Source organism: Papio anubis, chromosome 20 (assembly GCF_008728515.1).
Source record: "Papio anubis isolate 15944 chromosome 20, Panubis1.0, whole genome shotgun sequence".
In the NCBI taxonomy this organism is placed as follows: Eukaryota; Metazoa; Chordata; class Mammalia; order Primates; family Cercopithecidae; genus Papio; species Papio anubis.
The window spans coordinates 3,602,909-3,615,481 of NC_044995.1; the positions used below are offsets into that span (position 1 = coordinate 3,602,909).

Sequence of the window (12,573 nt, forward strand, 5' to 3'; positions counted from 1 at the left end):
CACGGCACTATGTGCCTATAATCTCAGCTACTCAGGAGGCTGAGGCAGGAGAATCGCTTGAACCCGGGAGGCAGAGGTTGCAGTGACCCGAGATCACACTATTGCACTCCAACCCAAGCAATAAGAGTGAAACTCCGTCTCCAAAAAAAAAAAAAAAAAAAAAATGCAAGCTCCTAGGCCGGGCACGGTGGCTCATGCCTGTAATCCCAGCACTTTGGGAGGCCAAGGCAGGCAGATCACAAGGTCAGGAGATCGAGACCATCCCGCCTAACACAGTGAAACCCCGTCTCTACTAAAAATACAAAAAATTAGCCAGGCGTGGTGGCTCACGCCTGTAATCCCAGCTACTCAGGAGGCTGAGGCAGAAGAATGGCGTGAACCCGTGAGGCAGAGGTTGCAGTGAGCCCAGATCACACCACTGCACTACAGCCTGGGCGACAGAGCGAGACTCTGTCTCAAAAAAGAAAAAAAAAAAAAAGCAAGTTCCTAATATCTCCTGGGCACTAACTCTGCGCCAGCCACCATGATAAATAACCGTACGACATCATCTCACTAAATTCGGGAAAGGACTGTAAGAGACAGGGTCTCCATCTGACAGATGAGTAAAGTAAGGCTCACAGAGGTCACACAAACTAAACTGCTAAACTGTGGGCTCAGATTTCAAACCCAGTCTGATCCCAGAGGCCATACTCCTAACCATTACACTGCAGTGCCTTGGCGATACTGCTTCCACAAGGGAGGGGTGCTTTAGACCTTGGGAAACTGGGATACTGGGGAAGGTGGATGAATAGGGAAGGGGGTTTAGGAAATGGGAGAGCAAAGATTGGTGAAGTGGGCTAGGATTGGTGGTTGCTAGCGGCAGAGCTATTAGGCATTGGTTACCAGTTGCAGGGCAGGGGGAAGAACAGGTGGAGCTTCAAATCTCCAGGGTGGGACTAGGTCAGGTGGTCCAGGCTCAGCAGTCTGAGTGGTTAGTAGCTGGCTAGGAGCTGGGTACCTTAGCTGGGTGTTGAGGGCTATGTTTTTAGAGTTAGTAGTCAGTGGGTAGAGACTTTTCCTCTTTTCTTTTCTTTTGTTTGTTTGTTTGTTTGTTTGTTTTTTTGAGACAGAGTCTTGCTCTGTTGTCCAGGCTGGAGTGCAGTGGTGCCATCTTGGCTCACTGCAACCTCCATCTCCCGAGTTCAAGTGATTCTCGTGCCTCAGCCTCCCGAGTAGCTGGTACTACAGGTGTGCGCCACCACACTCAACTAATTTTTGTATTTTTAGTAGAGACAGGGGTTTCACCATGTTGGCCAGGATGGTCTCGAACTCCTGACCTCAGATGATCCGCCCCCCTCAGCCTCCCAAAGTGCTGGGATTACAGACGTGAGCCACCACATCCAGGCATCTTTTCTTTTCTTGTTTCTTTTCTCTTCTCTTCTTTTCTCTTTTTGAGACGGAGTCTTTCTTTGTTGCCCAGGCTGGATCTCAGTGGCACAATCTCAGCTCACCACGACCTCTACCTCCTGGATTCAGGCAATTCTCATGCCTCAGCCTCCCGAGCAGCTGGGACCACAGGCATGGGTCACCACGCCCAGCTAATTTTTGCATTTTTAGTAGAGACAGGGTTTCACCATGATGGCCAGGTTGGTCTCGAACTCCTGGCTAGAGATTTGTTTTCTGAGGGCAGCCAGATAGGATTGGGGTTCATGGGAGCTGGAAGCTGGCATGGGAGTTGAAATGAAGGCAAGGGTAGAACAGGCCAGAGACAGGCTCTGAATCTGAGGTTGGCTGGCTTCAACCACCACCCCCATTCATCCATCATCAACTCCCTGCTACCTATGCCATATATATCACCACTCATCTACACAGATGCCCAGGGGCCACCTCCCTGTTCCACCAGAGATCTGCTACTGTGTGACCTCAGGCAAGAGACTTCACCTCTCTGGGCTTCAGTTTCCTCACCTGTAAAACAGGGGAATGACAGCACATACCTCACAGGTTAAGTGAATAAACTCACAGAAAGCACTTAAGTGCCTGTCATACAGTACCCATAAGAAGAAATATGGCCGGGCGCGGTGGCTCAAGCCTGTAATCCCAGCACTTTGGGAGGCCGAGGCGGGTGGATCACGAGGTCAGGAGATCGAGACTATCCTGGCTAACATGGTGAAACCCCGTCTCTACTGAAAATACAAAAAACTAGCCGGGCGTGGTGGCGGGCGCCTGTAGTCTCAGCTACTTGGGAGGCTGAGGCGGGAGAATGGCGTGAACCCGGGAGGCAGAGCTTGCAGTGAGCCGAGATCAGGCCACTGCACTCCAGCCTGGGAGCACAGCGAGACTCCGTCTCAAAAAAAAAAAAAAAAAAAAAAAAAAGAAGAAATATATTAAGAACCAGGCGCTGTGGCTCACGCCTGTAATCCCAGCACTTTAGGAGGCTAAGCTGGACGGATCACCTGAGGTCAGGAGTTCGAAACCAGCCTGGCCAATGTGGCGAAACCCCATCTCTACTAAAAATACAAAAATTAGCCAGGCATGGTGGTGGGCGCCTGTAGTCCCAGCTAATTGGGAGACTGAGGCAGGAGAATCTCTCAAACCTGGGAGGCAGCAGTTGCAGTAAGCCAAGATCACACTACTGCACTCTAGCCTGGGCAACAGAGATTCTGTCTCAAGAGAAAAAAAAAAAAGAAGAAGAAGAAGAAATGTATTAAGAGTCAGGCGCTGTGGCTCATGCCTGTTATCCCAACACTTTGGGAGGCTAAGGCAGGAGAATGGCTTGGGCTCAGGAGTTCAAGACCAGCCTGGGCAACATGGCAATACCCCGTCTCTACAAAAAATACAAAAATTAGTCAAGCATGGTGATGCATGCCTGTAGTCCCAGCTACTCAGGAGGCTGAGGTGGGAGGATCGCTTAAGCCCAGCAGGTTGAAGCTGCAGTGACCCATGGTTGTACCACTACTCTGGGTGAGAGAGAGAGACTAAGTCTCAAAAAAAACAAAAAGAAAAAAGGCCAGGTGTGGTGGCTCATGCCTGTAATCTCAGCACTTTGGGAGGCCAAAGAGGGCAGATCACTTGAGGTCAGGAGTTCAAGACCAGCCTGGCCAATATGGTGAAACCCGTCTCTACTAAAAAATGCAAAAATTAGCCGGGCGTGGTGGTGCATGCCTGTAGTCCCAGCTACTCGGGATCCTGAAACAGGAGGATCGCTTGAACTTGGGAGGCAGAGGTTGCAGTGAGCTGAGATCATGCCACTGTACTGCAGTCTGGGCGACAGAGCGAGACTCCATCTCCAAAAAAAAAAGAAATAGATTAAATTTTAAAACACCACTGACCTAAGTAGGTACTGGGCCTTTTCTTTTTTTTGAGACGGAGTCTCGCCTCTGTCACCCAGGCTGGAGTGCAGTGGCGCCGATCTCGCTCACTGCAAGCCCGGGCCTCCAAGTCTGCCCATTCTGCCTCAGTCCCTGTAGCTGGGACTACAGGCTCTCACAACCTCGGGCACTTTTTTTTTTGTAGATGCAGTAGAGACGGGTTTCACCTGGTCTCGATCTCCCTAACCTTGTGATCTTCCCGGGCCAAGCCTCCCAAAGTGCCGGATTACAGGCGTGACATCACACCGCCATGTACTGGGCCTTTTCAAAGGAGTCCCTGAGGCTCTGAGAGGTAGAGCAACTTAACGAAGGTCACATAGCAAGGAAATGGTCCAGAAGAGATCAGAACTTCCATTCTGTCTCCAGAGCCCTCATTCTTTCCACTGGATGTTGCTGGCTAAGTGCTGAGTGACTTGCCTTGTGGCTGCTCTTGGAGGGCGTGAAGAGGCCAGAAAAGCAGGGCTGCCACTTACCCTCTGCCCACCCAGGGGACGGAGGCTTATGTGTAGCCGGGACCCACCTGAGCTGTGGCTGGGCAGGAAGTGGTCCAGGATGGCTGGCTTTTTCTTCCGCCGTTTGCTCTCGATGCCATGGGGGTCTGAGGGAAGGGAGAGATGAGGACCCCTGTTCCCCGACAGCCCTTCCTCCCCAGCCTGGGGGGTGGACAGGGCAGTGGGGTCAGCTGTCCCCGCCCCAGAACCTGGGGATAGAGGTAGAAAAGGGCAGAGGGCACACACCAGAGCTGTTCAGCTCCCCAAGGACGTCGGGCATCCCCCGTTTCCGCTTCTTGTCCACGCCGTAGCTGTCTGTTGAGGAGACACCAGGGACATACAAGAAGTAATTCATCAATAATAATTAATTCCTTTATTTATTTATTTATCTATTTATTTATTTATTTTTAGAGACAGTCTTGCTCTGTTGACCAGGCTGGAGTGCAGTGGCATGATCTCGGCTCACTGCAACCTCTGCCTGCTAGGTTCAAGCAATTCTCCTGCCTCAGCTTCCCAAGTAGCTGGGATTACCGGTGTGTGCCACCACACCCAACTAATTTTTGTATTTTTTTAGTAGAGATGGGATTTCACTATATGTTGGCCAGTCTGATCTTGAACTCCTGACCTCAAGTGATCCGCCTGCCTTGGCCTCCTGAAGTGTTGGGGATTACAGGTGTGAGCCGCTGTGCCTGGCCTCTATTTTTTTTTTTTTTTTTTTTTTAAGATGGAGTCTTGGCCGGGCGTGGTGGCAGGTGCCTATAGTGAGTCTCACTCTGTTGCCCAGGCTGGAGTGCAATGGCACAATCTTGGCTCACTACAACCTGTGCCTCTCGGGTTCAAGCAATTCTCCTGCCTCAGCCTCCTGAGTAGCTGGGACTACAGGCGCCCACGACCACGCCCGGCTAATTTTTGTATTTTTAGTAGAGACGGGGTTTCGCCGTGTTAGTCAGGGTGGTCTCGAACTCCTGACCTCAGGAGATCCACCTGCCTCAGCCTACACACTGGCCTCTTTGTTGTTCCTGGAGCACCCCAGGCACAATCCAGTCTCAGGACCTTTGCACCTGCTGTTCCAGCTGTTTAAAACACTCTTCCTCGACTCTCACTACTTTCCTAGAAAACTTCCTGCTTAATCATCCTCCTGTCATCAGCTCAGCTGTCCCCTCCTCCAAGAAGCCTTCCCTGATGCCCACAGCTAGGTTAGGTGCCCCCTTTGGGCAATGCGAGCCCTTGAGCACTTTATTCCAGTCCTGCCCACTCTGGTCATCACTGTGTGGGGACAGGCTGTCCCACATCCTCAGGACTATAAGCCTCATGGGGACACAGCTAGGGGCTGTGTTGGTCACTGCTGTGTCTCTAGCAATACCGAGCACAGGCCCAGGCATGTGCAGGATGCTGAGGGGAGGAAAGATTAAATACTCTCCAATGTCACAGGACGGCTACTATTATTTCCATTTTGCGCAGAAGAATGAGGCTCAGAGAGGCCAAGGTCACACGGCCAGTAAGCAGCAGAGCCGGGATCTGAACACCATCTTTGTAGCTCTGAGCCTGCATTCTAGTTCCGCCTCTTTCCCCTCCCCACTGGGGTCTCCCCAAGGCCGAAGACCTAGTCTCCGAGGTGTTGGGTCACCCTGGGTTGCTGTAGTTACCATGGTCGCGAGGCAGGTACGTGAAAGGCAATGGCTCGCTGCAGACCCCATCGGTGAGCCGCTGCAGGAAGACGTTGACTGTCACAGGCTCTACAATCTCCAGGTCCTCGTAGGGCGGCGTCTTGAACACAATGGCAATCTGGCGGTGCACGTCCGCCTGGGAGAAGTCAGCCCGACCTTCCCAGGAGGCCCTGCTGAACACCACTGATATGTCCTCTGGCAGGAAACGGGGGACATCAGCTAAGCCAGGACATCTGGGCCACTGCGCGCCCAACTTGCCCAGCCTCCCCCAAAATCAAGACTAATATTCTTTTTTTTCTTTTTTTTTTTGAGAGTCTTGCTCTGTTGCCCAGGCTGGAGTGCAACGGCGTGATCTCGGCTCACTGCAACCTCCGCCTCCCAGGTTCAAGAGATTCTCCTGCCTCAGCCTCCCGAGTAACTGGGATTACAGGCGCCCACCACCATGCCTGGCTAATTTTTTTTGTTTTTGAGACGGAGTCTCGCTCTGTCGCCCAGGTTGGAGTGCAGTGGTGCGATCTCGGCTCACTGCAGGCTCCGCCTCTGGGGTTCACGCCATTCATTCTCCTGCCTCAGCCTCCTGAGTAGCTGGGACTACAGGTGCCTGCCACCATGCCTGGCTAATTTTTTGTATTTTTAGTAGAGACAGGTTTTCACCATGTTAGCCAGGATGGTCGCTATCTCCTCACCTCATGATCCACCTGCCTTGGCCTCCCAAAGTGCTGGGATTACAGGTATGAGCCACCACACCCCACCAATTGTTTGTATTTTTAGTAGAGACAGGGTTTCACCATGTTGGCCAGGCTGGTCTCGAACTCCTGACCTTAGGTGATCCTCCCACCTCGGCCTCCCAAAGTTCTGGGATTACAGGTGTGAGCCACCGTGCCCGGCCTTGTTTTGTTTTTGTTTTTGTTTTTTTGAGACAGGGTATTGCTCTGTTACCCAGGCTGGAGTGCAATGGCATGATCTTGGCTCACTGGAACCTCTGCCTCTGGGCCTTGAGATCTTCCTACCTCAGCCTCCCAAGTAGCTAGGATTACAGGCATGCACCACCACACCCAGCTGATTTTTTTTTTGTATTTTTTGTAGAAAAGGGGTTTTGCCATGTTGCCCAGGCTGGTCTCAAACTCCTGGATACAAGCAATCCTCCCACTTTGGAATCCCAAAGTGCTGGGATAACAGGAGTGAGCCACCATGCCTGGCCTCTAATATTCCTAAAAATAAAACTAATCACCAGGCACGGTGGCTCATGCCTATAATCCCGGCGCTTTGGAAGGCCAAGGTGGTGGATCACTTGAGGTCAGGAGTTCGAGACTAGCCTGACCAACGTGATAAAACCCCATCTCTACTAAAAATACAAAATTAAGCTGGACGTGGTAGCTCACACCTGTAATCCCAGCACATTGGGAAGCCTAGGAGGGTGGATCACCTGAGGTCAGGAGTTCAAGGCCAGGCTGACCAACATGGTGAAACCCTGTGTCTCCTAAAAATACAAAAATTAGCTGGGTGTGGTGGTATGCACCCGTAATACCAGCTACTCAGGAGGCTGAGGCAGGACAATCACTTGAACCCAGGAGGCAAAGGTTTCAGTGAGCCGAGATCACACCACTGTACTCCAGCCTGGGTGACAGAGTGAGACTCCGTCTCAAAAAAAAAAAAAAATTAGCCAGGTGTGGTAGCACACACCTGTAGTCCCAGCTACTTGGGAGGCTGAGGCAGGAGAATTGCTTGAATCAAGGAGGGAGAGGCTGCAGTGAGCTGAGATTGCTTCATTGCACTCCAGCATGGGCAACAAGAGCGAAACTCCGTCTCAAAAAAAAAAAAAAAAAAACGAATCATAGTGGCAGCTAACTTTCTATTGAGCACCTATTATGTGCCAGTCACTAAGTGTTTTACATATATATATATTTGTTTGTTTGTTTGTTTGTTTGCTTGTTTTTGAGACGGAGTCTCACTCTGTCACCCAGGCTGGAGTGCAGTGGCGCGATCTCAGCTCACTGCAAGCTCTGTCTCCTGGGTTCACACCATTCTCTTGCCTCAGCCTCCCAAGTAGCTGGGACTACAGACGCCCGCTACCACGCCTGGCTAATGTTTTGTATTTTTAGTAGAGACAGGGTTTCACCATGTTAGCCAGAATGGGCCGATCTCCTGACCTCATGATTCGCCCGCCTCGGCCTCTCAAAGTGCTGGGATTACAGGCGTGAGCCACTGCGCCCGGCTTTTTTTTTTTTTTTTTTTTTTTTTTGATATGGAGTTTCGCTCTTGTTGCCCAAGCTGGAGTGCAGTGGCACGATCTCGGCCTCCCGGGTTCAAACAATTCTCCTGCCTCAGCCTCCCAAGTAGCTGGGATTATAGGCATATGCCACCACGCCTAGCTATTTTTGTTTTTTTGTTTGTGTGTTTTTAAGACAGAGTCTCATTCTGTCTCCAGGCTGGAGTGCAGTGGCATGATCTCGGCTCACTGTAACCTCCGACTCCCTGGTTCAAGCAATTCTCCTGCCTCAGTCTCCCGAGTAGCTGAGATTATAGGCATGCACAACCATGCCCAGCTAATGTTTGTATTTTTAATAGAGACGGGGTTTCACCACGTTGGCCAGGATGGTCTCAATCTCCTGACCTCGTGATTTGCCCACCTCGATCTCCCAAAGTGCTGGGATTACAGGTGTAAGCCACCGCACCTGGTCTTGTTTTATGTATTTTTATATGTATTATCTCATTTAATCCTTATAACAACTTAAGAGGTAGGTAGAATTACTATCCCCCTCAAGTCCAGGGATCCTCAAGGTTACCCTCAGGTTGTTCAGTAAGAGGACTCAGAGAACAGCATACAGTCGTACTCACAGCTATGATCTGTTATGGCAAAAGGATACCAGGCACAGTCAGCAGAGAAAAAAGGTGCCTAGGCCGGGCGCGGTGGCTCACGCCTGTAATCCCAGCACTTTGGGAGGCCGAGACTGGCAGATCACTTGAGGCCAGGAGTTCAAGACCAGACTGGCCAACACAGCAAGACCTTGTCTCAACAAGAAAATTAAAAAATTAGCCGAGCACCGTGGTGCACGCCTGTGGTCCCAGCTATTCAAAAGGCTGAGGTGGGAGAATCACTTGAGCCTGGGAGGTCGAGGCTGCAGTGAGCCATGATCGCACCACTGTACTCCAGCCTGGGTGACAGATGGAGAGCCTGGTTCTAAAAAAAAAGGAAACTGAGGCTTGAAAGTGTTGAGATGTCACACAAGTGGTAGTGGAAGAGTCAGGATTCATGATGGTATTCTGCCTGCTCTTTATTTTTCTTGTCTTACTGCATTGCCTGTCATCACAGTAACTCTATGTACTGAGGCTTTATATGTGTCAGGTATATATAGATTGCCTCTAAGTCACACAACAACTCTATGAAGAAGGTACTATTAGGTACCTTATTATATAAAGAAGAAAATGAAGGCACAGAGAGGTAAAGTCACTTGTCCACAGTCACACAGCCAGCAAGTGTTAGAGCCAAGATGGGAACCCAGGAAGGCTAGAATGCTTCACTACCAACTCTGTTATAACTTGGGGAAGTTACTAGATAACTCTGGAACCAGTTTCTTCACTTTATTTTATTTTATTTTGAGACAGAGTCTCGCTCCATTGCCCAGGCTGCAGTGCAGTGGCACCATCATAGCTCACTGTAACCTCCAACTCCTGCACTTAAGCAATCCTCCTACCTCAGCCTCCCAGGTAGCTGGGACTATAAGCACATGCCCCAACATGCCTGGCTATTTTATTTTACTTTATTTTATTTTATTTTATTTTTTGAGACAGAATCTCACTGTGTTGCCCAGGCTGGAGTGCAATGGCATGATCTCGGCTCACTGCAACCTCTGTCTCCCAGGTTCAAGTGATTGTCGTGCCTCAGCCTCCCAAGTAGCTGGAATTACAGGTGTGCACCACCACACCTAGCTAATTTTTATATTTTTAGTAGAGACAGGGTTTCACCATGTTGGCTATGCTGGTTTTGAACTCCTGACCATAAGTGAGCCACCCACCTTGGCCTCCCAAAGTATTGGGATTACAGGTGTGAGCCACCATGCCCGGCCTAATGCCTGACTATTTTTTAATTAAAATAAAAAGAATTTTTTTTTTTTTTTTTTTTTGTAGAGACAGGGGCTTGCTATGTTGCCCAGACTGGACTTAAACTCCTGGCCTCAAGTGATCCTCCCTGCTCAGCCTCCCAAAGTGCTAGGATTACAGGCATGAGAGACATGCCCAGCCAGTTTGTTTTTGGTTTTGATTTTTTGAGACAGGGTCTGTCTCTGTCACCCTGGCTGGAGAGCAGTGGTGCAATCTTGGCTCACTGCAGCCTCTGCCTCCCAGGCTCAAGTAATCCTCCCACCTTAGCCTCCCAAGTAGCTGGGACTACAGGTGCACACCACCACACCTGCTAAATTTTTTATTTTTTGTAGAGACGAGTTTTCACCATGTTGCCCAGGCTGGTCTTGAACTCCTGAGCTCAAGTGATCTGCCCGCCTCAGCCTCCAAAAGTGTGCTAGGATTACAGGCATGAGCTGCTGTGCCCAGCTGTTTTTTTTGTTTGTTTGTTTGTTTGTTTGTTTTGAGATGGAACTTTGCTCTGTCACCCAGGCTGGAGTGCAGTGGCATGATCTTGACTCACTGCAACCTATGCATCCCAGGTTCATGCGATTCTCCCGTCTCAGCCTCCTGAGTAGCTGGGATTACAGGTGTGAGCCACCACGCCCAGCTCATTTTTGTGTTTTTTAGTAGAGATGGGGTTTCATCATGTTGGCCAGGCTGGTCTCGAACTCCTGACCTCAGGTGATCCGCCCACCTTGGCCTCCCAAAGTGCTGGGACTGCATGCATGACCCACTGCGCCCAGCCCTAATTTCTGTATTTTTAGTAGATACGGGTTTTCACCATGTTGCCCAGGCTGGTCTCGAACTCCAGAGCTCAAGTGATCCGCCTGCCTCAGCCTCCCAAAGTGCTGGGATTACAGGCTTGAGCCACAGTGACCAGCTATCTTTTTTTTCAAAAAAGCCTGTTTGAGGAAGGGCCATTTGAATAGATGTGAATGAAGTGGAGTTACTTCTTCTGTCCTCTGTTTGCTTTACCCATAGCCCTTATCACAACCACCATAAACCGTTCATTTATGCAATTCCACCCTTAACATCAGAGTCCTCTGGACATGTCGTGAGCTCTGTGATGGCACCGCCTAGCACGCAGCATGGGTCACCACAGATGAGCCTCCGTCTTCCTACGCAGACTGGTGAGCAGGCGACTCAGGGAGTTAATGAACCAATCAGCTGTATCTGACTGCAAAGACAGCATTCTGGACTCTTGCACTCTGGTGCCCTGGTTAACCAGCTCTTTCTCATCCATTCACCCGGGCTCCCTGGCTACGCCTCCAAGTTGCCAGACCCCGCGCTACCCGAGCTTGCTGCCCCAGGCCCCTCACCTTTCTGCACCTTGTCGCATAGCAAGTAGAGCTCCTCGCCACCCGTGCACGGCCCGCTTTCCTTGTTAATTCGGCAAATCCGCAGCTCTGACGTGTTTGTGGATTCTGGGAAGGAGAGAAAGAAATGTATTAAAAAAAAAAACAAAAACACCGAGAATTCAGTCACCGAGGGGCCGAGGAGGGAGGATGGTTTGAGCCCAGGAGTTCCACACCAGCCTGGGTAACATGGTGAGACTCTACAAAAGTTTTTGAGCTTTTGTTTTTTTTTGAGGCGGAGTCTCTTGTCGTATTTCAGGGTTGGGAGGCAGTGGGCCGGATCTCGCCTCACTGCAAGCCTCGGCCCCGGATTTACGCATTCCTCTGCCTCAGCCTCCTGAGTAGCTAGACTCACAGGCGCCACCTCACTCGCTTTTGTATTTTTAGTAGAGACGTGGGTTTCACTGTGTTAGCCAGGATGGTCTCATCTCTGAACTGTGATCCGCCTGCCTCGGCCTCCCAAAGTGCTGGATTACAGGCTTGAGCCACCTCTGCCCGCCTGTTTTTGTTTTAATGGAGGCCGGTTTCATTGTGTTAGCTGTGAATGGTCTCCATCTCCTGACCTCGACCAGCCGCCTCTCGCCTCCCAAAGTGCTGGGATTACAGGTGTGATCCACTGCACCTGGCCAAGAATTTTTGCATTTTTAGTAGAGATGGGGTTTCTCACGTTAAAAGCTTGCACTGGTCTCGAACTCCTGATCCCAGATGATCCTCCTGCCTCGGCCTCCCAAAGTGCTGGGATTACAGGCGTGAGTCACCACACCCAGCCCCCATTTTTCTTTTTTTCTTTTTTTTGAGATGGAGTCTCGCTCTGTTGCCCAGGCTGGAGTGCAGTGGTGCAATCTAAGCTCACTGCAACCTCCGCCTTCTGGGTAGCTGGGATTATAGGCGTGTGTCACCATGCCCAGCTAATTTTTGCATTTTTAGTAGAGAGATAATTTTACCACATAGGCCAGGCTGGTCTCCTGACCTCAAGTGATCCACCCACCTCAGCCTCCCAAAGTGTTGGGATTATAGTCTTGCTCTGTTGCCCAGGCTGGACTGCAGTGGCATGATCACAGCTCACTGCAGCCTCAACCTCCTGGGCTCAAGCAGTCTTCCCACCTCAGCCTCCCAAGTAGCTGGGACCACAGGTGCATGCCACTCATGCCCAGCTTTTTTCCCGGAGACGTGAATCCTCACTCCCCAGCCAGGCTGGAGCTAGTGACACTCCAGCTCACTGCAACCTCCTACCCTGAGTTGGGAAGCAATTCTCCTGCCTCAGCCTTCTGTGTAGCTGGGATTATGCTGCCTGCCACAGTGCTTCTGTTAATTTTTGTATTTTAGTGGTACAGGATTTTGGCATGTTGGCCAGGCTGGTCTCAAACTCCTGACTTCTCAGGTAACCTGCCTGCTTCGGCCTCCCAAAGTGCTGGGATTACTTCAAGCATGGCTTCACCCATGCTCGACCACTCCAGCTAATTTTTTTTTTTTGAGACGGAGTTCTGCTTTCCAGGCTGGGAGTGCAGTGGTAAAAGCATCTGGGCTCACTGCAAGCTCGGCCTCCTGGGTTCACGCCAGTCCTCCTGCCTTCGTCTCTCGGCAGCTGGGA

General features: G+C 50.7%; 1 protein-coding gene across 4 annotated transcripts in view; it reads right to left on the reverse strand.

Annotated features, from left to right (window-relative positions):
• RELB (RELB proto-oncogene, NF-kB subunit) overlaps window positions 1–12,573 on the reverse strand; it is a 41,666-nt gene that overhangs the window by 3,815 nt on the left and 25,278 nt on the right. For 2 of the 4 annotated variants that reach the window (XM_031659161.1, XM_031659160.1), the window contains 4 exons: window positions 10,947–11,051; window positions 5,485–5,700; window positions 4,085–4,153; window positions 3,868–3,945 (listed from right to left, as the gene is read on the reverse strand). In XM_031659161.1, the coding sequence (XP_031515021.1) occupies window positions 3,868–3,945; window positions 4,085–4,153; window positions 5,485–5,700; window positions 10,947–11,051 (468 nt within the window). Of the gene's footprint in view, window positions 1–1,546; window positions 1,945–3,867; window positions 3,946–4,084; window positions 4,154–5,484; window positions 5,701–10,946; window positions 11,052–12,573 lie in introns of those variants that run through there. The other 2 variants (XM_031659163.1, XM_031659162.1) reach the window with 2 other exon arrangements.